At 43.0% G+C, this 12,171-nt stretch overlaps 1 protein-coding gene across 2 annotated transcripts in view; it reads left to right on the forward strand.

Annotated features, from left to right (window-relative positions):
* The window catches only part of SPTB (spectrin beta, erythrocytic), a 273,420-nt gene that overhangs the window by 192,896 nt on the left and 68,353 nt on the right, over positions 1-12,171 (forward strand). For both annotated transcript variants that reach the window (XM_029598897.1, XM_029598898.1), the window contains exons 25-26: positions 4,387-4,517; positions 10,413-10,617. In XM_029598897.1, coding sequence (XP_029454757.1) covers positions 4,387-4,517; positions 10,413-10,617 — 336 coding nt within the window. The remainder of the gene's footprint in view (positions 1-4,386; positions 4,518-10,412; positions 10,618-12,171) is intronic.

The following is a 12,171-nucleotide window of genomic DNA, read 5'->3' on the forward strand; positions in this document are numbered from 1 at the left end:
TAAATGAAACAAAATTTGTGGTGGAACCCTCCCCCTCCCCCAAAAATTAAAGGAAAAACAAAAGGAAATTTTTACTTCTATACACCCCTAGCATGAAAGCAACTTTAGAGATTAATGGGGTAGGCCCTAAAAGCATTGGCAAGTGTGTTAGTCTGCTGATAATTTCAAGGAAAGTTAACTACATCTATTGGGATATAGTTAACTTTCCAAGGATTAACACAGATTGCAAGCTTTATTGTAATCCATGTTACTAATAATATACTGATTTCCATGTGACACAGTTAATAGATTACATGCCTTTGGCCAGATTTGGTTTATAATATTTATTTATTTATTTATTTATTTATTTGTTTGTTTGTTTGTTTATTTATTTAACAGTTTTTCTATACCGACATTAAAATACACATCATATCAGTTTACATTATAACAGCAGGTAGAAAATACATAGAACGGGGAGGTGGGAGTGGATAACTAGCAAAAACAAGAGTTAGAGAGGACTCTAACAGGGAGCCCGAGGCAATAGTTAAAAAAGGGGGGCGTGATAAGAGGAGCTATTTACACAGACTGGGGTGGGGGGTATAATTGGGTGGCTATTTACAGGGAGGAAGGAGGAGGGGCAATTATTTAAAGGGGGTGCAGGGAGAGGGAAGATTGTGGCAAAGTTAATCCGGAAAGGCTTGGTGGAAAAGCCAGGTTTTTAGCATTTTGCGGAATTTATTTGGGCATGATTCCAGGCGGAGGTTTGAGGGCAGTGCATTCCATTGGGTTGGGCCTGCAATTGAGAGGGCACGGTCTCTGGTTGAAGTTAGTCGGGCCCTTTTAAGGGGTGGGACTTGTAGGGTAAATTTGTGGTTTGCTCTGGTGGGGCGGGCGGATTGTGTGAAACGGAAGGGTTCACTGAGCCAAGTGGAGTTATCATTGTATATAGCTTTATGTATGATGGTGAGTGATCTGAAGAGTATGCGTGATGGGATGGGAAGCCAATGCAGGTCTTTTAGGATAGGGGTTATGTGGTCTGTTTTTTTAGTGTTGCTAATTATCCTTGCAGTGGCATTTTGGAGGATCTGTAAGGGTTTAATGGTAGAGTAGGGGAGACCAAGGTACAGCGAGTTACAGTAGTCTAACTTGGATGACATAGTAGCTTGGATGACAGTTTTAAGGTCATGCGTATGGAGCAGCGGCTTGAGCTTTTTTATGATGTTGAGTTTATAAAAGCCACCTTTGAGTACTGGGCTAATGTGCTTTTTTAGGTTAAGTAATGGGTCAATTAAGACGCCGAGGTTCCGAACTGCGGGTTGTGATGTGAGAGAGAGGGCCATAGGGTCATTGGTGGGAATGGATTTGAGGGTCTGATGGTTGTGGATAAGTATAAGTTCTGTTTTGGACGAGTTGAGGGCAAGTTGCAGGGATGTCAGGAGGGAGTTAATGGATGTGAGGCAGTCCTCCCAGTAGCTTATAGTGGCAGCTAAAGATTCACGTAGAGGGATGATGATCTGAACATCGTCTGCATAGATGTAAAATTTGAGGCCGAATTCAGTGAGGTGATGACAGAGGGAGAGGAGGCAGATGTTGAAAAGGGTAGAGGAGAGGGAGGAACCTTGGGGGATACCTTGGGAGAGGGTAAAGTGTGAGGATTCGTGATTTCCGATTTTTACAGAGAAACGTCTGTCAGGTATGATTTGAACCAGAGGAGGGCTATGCCGGAGATACCTATGTCTGCTAGACGGGAGATGAGTAGGTTGTGGCTTATCGTGACAAAAGCCGCAGATATATCAAGAAAGGCAATGAGATAGTTTTGTCCGTGGTCAAGACCGGTGAGGAGTGAGTCAGTGAGTGATGGTAAGAGGGTTTCGGTGTTCAAGTTTTTTCGGAAGGCCAAATTGGGAGGAGTGAAGGATGTTATTCTCTTCGAGATAGTCCATCAGTTGGGAGTTTACTACTTTCTCTAAGATTTTTGCAATGAAGGGGAGATTCGAGATAGGTCGGTAGTTTGATGGGTCTTTGGGGTCAAAGGTGGGTTTCTTGATAAGGGGTTTGACAATGGCGTGTTTTAGGGAATCAGGAACAGAGCCGGACGCTAGGGAACAGTTGATGATATCTGCTAGGGGTTTTGCTATGGTGTTAGGAATGGAGAGTAGGGATTTGGTTGGTATGGTGTCGGATGGGTGGGATGCTGGTTTGATTTTTTTGAGGATGGACTCAATTTCCTTGGAGGAGGTGAGGTCGATGGTGTGGAGTGAACTTTTAGAGGATTGAGGGGGTTGATTGTGAGAGGGAGTGTTTGATAGGTGGGTGGTGGTATGGGGGAACCTAAGGAGTATGTTGGCTATTTTGTTGTGGAAGTACTGGGCTAGTTCTTGACATTTGGAGCTGGCTTCATCATCACCAGAACACCAGGCGTTGCGCGCTGAAGGGGCACTCCCCTTTGTGCATCCCTTCATGCACCCCGTAGTGTTAGCCATTCCCCATGTTCTTTTATATTCCTTGTTAACAATCCCCATATTTAAATGTTTAATGTATTTGACAAAGGTAACGCATAAGTTCCTGCAAATTTTGTTTAAATGTAAACCGATGTGATATGTAAAATCGAACACCGGTATATAAAAGTAAATAAATAAATAAATAAATAAATCAGTGATAGAGGGGGTAATGGGTTTGGTGAGGGCTGCAATGTAAGAGAAAAGGACCTTGGGGTTGAATGTGTATTGGTGTATCTTGGTGGCGTAGTAGTCACGTTTAGTTTTTTGAATGGTAAGGCGGTAAGTGTGTAGGTATGTTTTGTAGGATGCGGAGTGCTGCAGAGTTGGGTTTTTGCGCCATGCTCTCTCTTTTTGTCTGAGAGTGAGTTTCATTTGGTGTAGTTCTGTAGTGTACCAGGGCTTGCTGTTGGGAGATGGAGTGTGTTTGTGGGTGATGAGTGGGCAAAAGGAGTTAGCTATGTCCTGGGAGAGTTTGCTCCATGAGTTGAGTGCAGTATCAGGGGATGTGCAGTCAAGTAATATTAGAAACACTCACGCATTCATTGCCAATCAATACGCAGTAATCCTGTTTGAACACACATTAAACGCCGAATTCAGGGTTTAATGCAGATTGCCATATTATCATGACTTCATACATAGGCTTCTCAGTTTGCTATGCAGTGTCCAGAAGACATAAAAATTTCAGAATAAATGAAAGGACACTAAAGAATTCCAGTGTTGGCTTAAAAATAAAATTGCATGCTTTAAATACAGTACAAAACCCAAACAGCACAACTTTCACATTTTGTAAAGTTGCTAATGGGGTGCAGTGCAAGTTTTTCTCAAAAGATATGATGGTCATTGCTTCTCTTTCACCTGGATCATGGCACAACATTTGAAGCACTAATCAATGCCAGTCTTCAGGTGATTTCTGGAAATCACCAATGATTCAATGTAATTCACTAATAGAAACAAACAGGCACAACTGCTCAATTCTGCCATTTTTGCTATCAATGAGAAGCAATTCATAAACGAGTTTTCCCCATGGGAATACAGCATCTAGGCTGGCTCCCCAGATTGGCAGCTCTGTGATTTAGAGTGGCTGGATGAAGGACAAACTACTTCATGGGGTAGATTTTCAGAGCCCTGCTCGCCTAAATCCGCCCAAAACCGGGCGGATTTAGGCGAGCAGGGCCCTGCGCGCCGGGAAGCCTATTTTACATAGGCCTCCCGGCGCGCGCAGAGCCCCGGGACTCGCGTACGTCCCGGGGTTCTCGGAGGGGGGCGTGTCGGGGGGCGGGGCCGGAGCGCGCGGCGTTGCGGGGGCGTGTCGGCAGCGTTTTGGGGGCGGGTACGGGGCGTGGCTACGGCCCGGGGGCGTGGCCACGCCCTCCGTACCCGCCCCCAGGTCGCGGCCCGGCGCGCAGCAGGCCCGCTGGCGCGCGGGGATTTACGTCTCCCTCCGGGAGGCGTAAATCCCCCGACAAAGGTAAGGGGGGGGTGTAGACAGGGCCGGGTGGGTGGGTTAGGTAGGGGAAGGGAGGGTAAGGTGAGGGGAGGGCAAAGGAAAGTTCCCTCCGAGGCCGCTCCGATTTCGGAGCGGCCTTGGAGGGAACGGGGGGAGGCAGCGCGGCTCGGCGCGCGCAGGCTATACAAAATCGATAGCCTTGCGCGCGCCGATCCAGGATTTTAGTGGATACGCGCGGCTCCGCGCGTATCTACTAAAATCCAGCGTACTTTTGCTTGAGTCTGATGCGCAAGCAAAAGTAGGCTGATCGCGCTTCTTTTAAAATCTACCCCCATGTGTTTAGGGGTCAAGAGGTGAGTGTATGGTGAAGAGGAGATGGTGACCATGCAGGTAAACTGAAAATGAGTAAATGCAAAATCCTTACAGCACAGTAAAGATTGAAATTGTGTTTGCTTACAGGATGAAGAAAGTGCTGTTGTGATGGTGAAGAGGCACCTCACCCTGCAACAAACTGTAGAACATTATGGAAACAATATCAAGCATCTAGCAGATCGGGCCCAGCAACTTCTTGCTTCAGAGCACCCTGAAGGGTATGTGGCTATATTAAAATTCCTGACTCAACCAAACCGAAGCTACTAGATAAAGTTCTGAAGCCTGCATTTTGGACCATACAAATGCATGATTTAGGGGTCAATGTACTAAATTAAACTAACCATAATGCAAGTATTAACGCAGATCAAATGCCTTGCTATTGATCACAAGCGGTTAATGCATGTTAACAGCGCTGTTAATCTGTGTAAATTAGCTTGCATTGGTGTTAATGCAAAATCTATGGTAATAGGGTAATGAGATACAAAAAATGCAAAACAGCTCATTACCTATTAGCACAGCAAAATATTGTACACATTAAAATGTGCAGTATGTAACACAGACACAGAAACAAAATATGTATCTAAACTTCAGGGATGTTTTTGTGTTAATGCATTTATATGTGTATTTTTCTGTCTGCAGTAATGCATGTCATTAACACTGGCCATTAATATTTGTGTCAAATGCCATGTTTATGCTTGTTATAATGCAGTTTTACATTAGCTTCTTATCTAGCTATTTACTTTTTGGATGCAACAAATACGAGAAATTAAGAAAATTAATCAGCTCAATAGTCTACTTCTAAGCGAAAGGGCAGAAAAGGAAACCAGGAAGAGCAGTAAGTCAAGGGGGAAAAGCTGGAAAGCTATGAGCACAAATGCTTGTAGTCTGGGTAATAAAGATTGAGATCTGAAGGCCTGGACTTGGATATTTGTGCTATAACAGACATGGTTTAGTGAGTCTCAAGAATGGGGATATGGCCATACTGGGCTATAAGCTGCTGAGGAAGGATAGAGATGACAGAAAAGGGGTGAGGAATAGTTCTTTATATCAAAAACAATATCCAAACAACTGAAATGCAGAGGGTGTGGAGAAAGAAGAAGTGCCATCAGCTGTCTTAAAAAGAGACGATAGAACATCCATTTACACTGTATTTATTTATTTTAAAAATGTATATACCTCTTAGATCGAGTTCAAAGTGGTTAAAAAAGTATAAACAAAATTTTAACACAAAACTAGACTAACAAGCCCATTTGCAACATCTCTACAGATGAATCTTAATTGCTTTGCAGACATAGTTATCAGATCTGTCTCAATGCACTAAAGACTAGAGATGTGCAGCAGAGACGGATACGTTTGATTTGGTATTCGTAGTCGTTGGGACCCAAATCAATTACATCCATTTTCGGGGGACCCCGATTCGTCAATTAGTTACGTATGGTATTCGTTTCCCATTAAAGTTAAAAAAAAATCCCAACCCTTTAAATTTAATTCACTACAACCCCCCACCCTCCTGACACCCCCCTCAAGACTTGCCAAAAGTGCCTGGTGGTCCAGCAGGGGTCCTGGAGCGATCTCTTGCACTCGGGCCGTCAGCTGCCAGTATTCAAAATGGCGCCTATAGCCTTTGCCCTTAATATGTCACAGGGGCTACCGGTGCCATTGGTCGGCCCCTGTCACATGGTAGGAGCGATGGACGGCCGGCGCCATCTTGTGCCCCTACCATGTGACAGGGGCCAACCAATGGCACCGGTAGCCCCTGTGACATAGTAAAGTCAAAGGCTATTGGTGCCATTTTGAATACCAGCAGCCGACAGCGCAAGTACAGGAGATTGATCCAGGACCACCAGGGACTTTAGACAAGTCTTGGGGGGGGGGGGGGGTCAGGAGGGTGGAGGGTTTATTCATTCAGGATTCATTGCATTCGTGGAAGTTCGCTATATGTTTCGCGAACCCACAAATGCAACGAATAGGGACCTATACGTTGCGGATTGCGCATTCATTCACAACAAATGCACATCCCTACTAAAGACACAGAAATCTGGGCAAAGTCATCCAAAAGGTGGGAAGCAAGGGTGAGATAGGGCTTGTTAGGGATTTTAATCTGTCTGATGTGGATTGTAGTATCCCTTCTGCAGAATCTGCAAGAAAGAGATTGTGGATGCCCTTCAAGGGTCTATGCTCAGATGAATGGTGATGGAAACCACAAATGGAGAAGCAATACTTAACCTGATACTAACAGATGGAGATAGTATCTCTGACATGCAGATAAATGCCCACCTAAGCACCAATGATAATCAGACATTATGGTTTTTGTTATAACAGCCAAGGCAAAGAGAATTAGCATGAAGATCAAAGTCTTGGATTTCCAAAATATGGGCTTTGGTAAAATGGGAGAAGGCTGGGAGAATATAAGTGAAGTGTACCAAGTTGTAAGGCATTGTACTGAAAAGGCATCAAATCTTTATGTAAGAAAGATAAATTAATTTAAGAAGAAGAGGAAATCGATGTGATACTCTAAAGAGGTGGCTGAAAATTATTCTCAGATCATTCTGTCTTTTCACACTTAACTCCATAGTCAGTAGGCTGGACTTTAATGCTATCAACTTGTTTCCACACCCTGCTTGCCTATTCAATGCCTTCTCTTTCTTCTGTATCTCCCCCAATCCCCATATATTTTACCCACATAAGAAAATAGGAACATAACAAGTTGCCATACTGGATCAGACCGAGAGTCCATGAAGCCCAGAATCCTGTTTCCAACACTACACTAGACTAACATGGCTATCTCTCTGAATATTTGGAGATGGGAGTGGTCCAGCTACACAAAAAAAGTAGCAGAGAGGAGGCTGAAAATTACAGGCTGGTTAGCTTTCTCTCAGTAGTAGGAAACTTTAATGGAGACTCTTGAAGGAAAGGATAGTGAATTATCTATTATCGAATGGGCTGTACATAATTTTAGTAGATGAAGGTCATGCCAAACAAATCTAAGTTTTTTTGATTGGGTGACTAGAGAATTAGATCAAGGATGAGCATTTTATATGATTTACCTGGATTTCAGGAAAGATTTTGATATGGTCCAGCAAAGGAGGCATATGAATAAAATGAGAAGCTTGGATTCCAAGGTAGTGGAATGGATTACTAAGTGCTTGACTGACCAGACAACAGCAAGTGGTGGTAAATGAAACCTACTCTGAGAAGAGAAGGGAGATAAGTGAAGTACCTCAATAACTGTTTTTGGAACAGATTCTCTTAAATTTTTTCTGCATGATACTGCAGAGGTGTTATATGGTAAAGTTTGTCATTTTGCAGATGACACTAAGATCTGCAACAGAATTGACATACCTGAAGAGTAGAGAGAAAGAGATGCTATATAAGAAAGCTTGAGGAGTGTTCGAAGGTATGACAATTAGGATTTAATGCCAAGAAATGTAGAATCATGTAGTCGGGGTACAGTATTCCAAAGGAGCTATATGTGATGGGGAAGCAAAATAAAACTGATGTGCACAGGCCAAGAGAAAGACCTTGGGATAATATGGTCCAAAGATCTGAATGTAGCTAAGCAATGTGTCAAGGCAGTTATTAAGGCCAGAGGAATGCTGGGCTGCATAGAGAAAGGCATAACCAGAAAAAAAGAAAAGAGGTGATAATGCCCTTGTACAGGTTGTTGGTGAGGTCTCACCTGGAGTATTGTGTTCAGTTCTGGAGACTGTGTCTCAAAAAGGATAGGAACAAGATAGAAGTGGTCCAGAAAGAGGCAACTGAAAAATATGGTCTGACCGAAAGCCATATTAAATGAGACTAGAGATGTGAATTGGAACCGGAATCGGTTCTGATTCCGGTTCCGATTCACATCATGATTTTTTTTTCGTCCGGCCCGATCGGGTTTTTTTTTATCGGCTGTGCCTGAGCCGATAAACAAAAAACCCACCCCGACCTTTTAAAACTAATCCCTTAGTTTCCCCCACCTCCCCAAAACCTTTTACAGGTACCTGGTGGTCCAGTAGGGGTCCCGGGAGCGATCTCCCGCTCTCGGGCCGTCGGCTGCCACTAATAAAAATGGCGCCGATGGCCCTTTGCCATTACCATGTGATATGGTATCCGTGCCATTGGCCGGCCACTGTCACATGGTAGGAGCACTGGATGGCTGCGCCATTTTTAAAGATGGCGCTGGCCATCCAGTGCTCCTTCCATGTGACAGGGGCCGGGCAATGGCACGGATACCCTGTCACATGGTAAGGGCAAAGGGCCAACGGCGCCATTTTGATTAGTGGCAGCCGACGGCCCGAGAGCGGGAGATCGCTCCCGGGACCCCCACTGGACCACCAGGTACCTGTAAAAAGTTTTTGGGGGAGTCGGGAGGGTGGGGGAAGCTAAGGGATTAGTTTCAAAGGGTCGGGGTGGGTTTAGGGATTATTTTTGTGTGCCGTTTTTCCCGCCCTCCCCCAAAACGATAAGAGAACCCCACGAACAATATCGTGGGGTTTTCCTATCGGTTTCGGGGAGCCCCCGATTTCTGACGATTTTGAAAATATCGTACGATATTTTCAATCGTCCGAAATACGATTCACATCCCTAAATGAGACTGAAGGACCTAAATATATAAACCCTGCAGGAGAGGAGAGATGGGGAGATATGATAGACTTTTAAATGCCAGAAAAGTATTAATGATGTAAATGAATTAAACCTTTTCTGATGGAAAGGAAGCTTTAGAACTAGTGATCATAATATGAAACTCTAAGGGGGTAGACTCAAGAACAATGTCAGGAAATACTTCTTCACAAAATGCATGGAATGCCCTCCCAGAAGAGGTGGTGAAGACAAATACGGTAATGGAATTCAAAAAGCATAAGGCAATACAGAGGATCCCTACAGGCTAGAGGATGAAAATGAAGAAATATTTGTGGTAATGTTTGGTGTAACATTTCTGCATGGGGGTAACCTGTACAGAGCAGCAGTTACAAACCTAAACATCTTGCTGGGCAGACTGGATGGCTCATTTGGTCTTTATCTGCCATCATATACTATGTTACTAAAGTAATGAATCAAGTTAGCTCAGCATCATGCTAGTCAGTAAAATCTATTGGCTTTTTTTGTCATATTGTCAGTATGAAATTCTACATGTCAATACAAAAGAGAAGCAAGTATTTAATTCCTTTCTTGTGATGCTGGAACATGAGTACAAGGAGACTTCTAGAGCAAATCACACTCTTCGCTGGAAGAAAGAATTATTTGAATAATCATATAGTCGTAGCTCCTTGGAGTGTCTCTTCTTTTGACAATGGCACCATTATTTGACCAACTTTTATCATTTTTCTGCATCTTCCTTTCATAAAATTCTTTAACTCAATTTTGAATGATAAAAATTAGGGGCCCACAAACCACCTCTATCCAGGTTTGAATCCAGGTTTGGATTTGCGATTATTTGACAAATGTTTTTGGGTAATTAGAAATCTGATTCAAATCTTACCCTTTATCTGGATTTATTCATATTGGTTCAGATTTCTATTCAAAGTACTGTAATTGAAAATAGAGCAAATTTCCAAATAATTTGAGTATAAGTACAAATATGTGAATATTCGCATCCCAACCATGTCACCTGGTGAATATGGAGATTTGAATCCAGTCACAAATGATCTATCCAGATTTACTTAAGTCTATATGTAAATTGAACTTATTTAAACCTGGTTTAGGTGGGGTTCACATTTAATCTGATCTGATTCACCCATCCCCACAAGTGGGGGTTGCAGTAGTACTTGAAGTACTTTGAAGTGGTTTCTAATATACACAGGGGTCATAGCACTAAAAATTGTTCAAATTCTACTGCCTACCTCACATACCTCTCCTAAGACAAAATGTAGTGATGTGTTTTCCCACCACAGAGCCTAAATCTGGAACTTGATAGCTTTCAAATGTCAGCATATGCTTACCTGCTGATACTTCCAATTTGGATATCTTAGGAAGAACATCTTTCTTCTTTTTAAATGATTATCAGGTTGTATCCGAATGCATCATATTGTACTGAAGGCTGATTGCAGATATTAAAGTATGCATATTTATATGAGAGTTCCTGTATAAGCTCACTTGCTCACTGCCTTTTATTTACTACATTTCAGTGAACAAATCATTAGACGCCAGGGTGAAGTTGACAAAAAGTATGCGGGTGTCCGAGACCTTGCTGATAAGCGGAGACACAAACTACAGGATTTGTACCATTTATTTCAGTTAAGGCGTGAAGTTGAAGATTTAGAACAGTGGATTGCAGAAAAAGATATGATAGCATCCTCTCAGGAGAATGGACAAGATTTGGACCATGTTACCGTAAGTTATAGAAATATCCAAATTTATGACCTGCTACTTAAATAACCAAAATTTGTGACAACCCAACCGGTATTCAATACAAGGCCTCAATCTAAATCCATTTAGATCTTTTGTTTACTTCTGAAAATAAGAGGGTGGAAATACTGTAACATTTGTTTAAACAAAAATTGAGGCATTGCTGTTTTGATTTGAAACATGAGAATACTTCTGAAATGGACATAAGGGGATTTTTAATCTCCAATCATTTTTTGACGATTTAAAATATCGTCCGATATTTTTCTAAATCGTCAAAAATTGTTAAAGAGTACGATACAATAGAAATTCCCCCAATTTATCGTGAAAAACCGTTAATCGGGTTTGTGTCCACTAACGGGAATTATTTGGGGGGGGGGGGGAAACCGGCACACCAAAACAACCCCTAAACCCACCCTGACCCTTTAAAACTAATCCCTTACCTTCTCCCACCCTCCCAAACCCCCCCAAAATGTTTTAAAATCACCTGGTGGTCCAGTGGAAGCCCCGGGACCGATCGCCCGCTCTCGGGTCGTCGGCTGCCACTAATAAACATGGCGCCGATGGCCCGATAAAAAAAAACCCCACCCCGACCCTTTAAAACTGACCCCTTAGCCTCCCCCACCCTCCCGACCCCCCCAAAATGTTTTTAAATTACCTGGTGGTCCAGTGGGGGCGCGGGGAGCAATCTCCCGCTCTCAGGTCATCGGCTGCGCTAATAAAAATGGTGCCGATGGCCCTTTGCCCTTACCATGTGACAGGGTATCCGTGCCATTGGCCGGCCCCTGTCACATGGTAAGAGCACTGGATGGCCGGCGCTAAGTTCCTGGAGGAGAAGTCCATAAACTGCTGTTAAGCAAGCTGACTTAGGGAATAGCCACTGCTCTTACTGGCATTAGTATCATGGGATCTACATAATGTTTTAGGACCTTGCCAGGTGCTTGTAACATGGATTGGTCACTGTTAGAAACAGGATGCTGGGATTGATTGACCTCAGTCTGACCCAGTATGTCAACTTGTTATCTTCCTATGTTCTAAAGGAATTAATTTATCACATTAGAAAAACAAGAAAAGGGAAAAAAATACCCTGATATGTAAAATAACATAATATAAAGCAAACCGTTCAGTGAGGTTGATGTGAAAGTTCTCCTTCAGATTCAAATGTGTTCAGATAAACAGGATTAAAAACTCAAAGGGGCCAACGCAATACAGTGCGGTCAGCCAAGCGCAATGTTTAACTTGCAGTTGGACATGGGTTGCGTAGGTGCTACCTAATACATTTATGCAATAAGGGGATTAGCGCCTCACAACGTGTGTCCAACACATAATGAAACTAATAGCGCTCACCACATGCAAATGCATGCTAATGAGGCTATTAGCTATTCACCCACAATGCAAAATTGCTGAGCACTCTCAAAGGTTGTACAGAAAAGCAGAAAATACTGCTTTTCTCTTCATCCTCCTGCTTAATATTGTTGTGATATTAAGTAGGAGGAAGGAAAAGTTTGAAAAAGGTAAAAAAAAAAAAAAAGTTTAAAAAAA

Source organism: Rhinatrema bivittatum, chromosome 4 (genome assembly GCF_901001135.1).
Source record: "Rhinatrema bivittatum chromosome 4, aRhiBiv1.1, whole genome shotgun sequence".
Taxonomy (NCBI): domain Eukaryota; kingdom Metazoa; phylum Chordata; class Amphibia; order Gymnophiona; family Rhinatrematidae; genus Rhinatrema; species Rhinatrema bivittatum.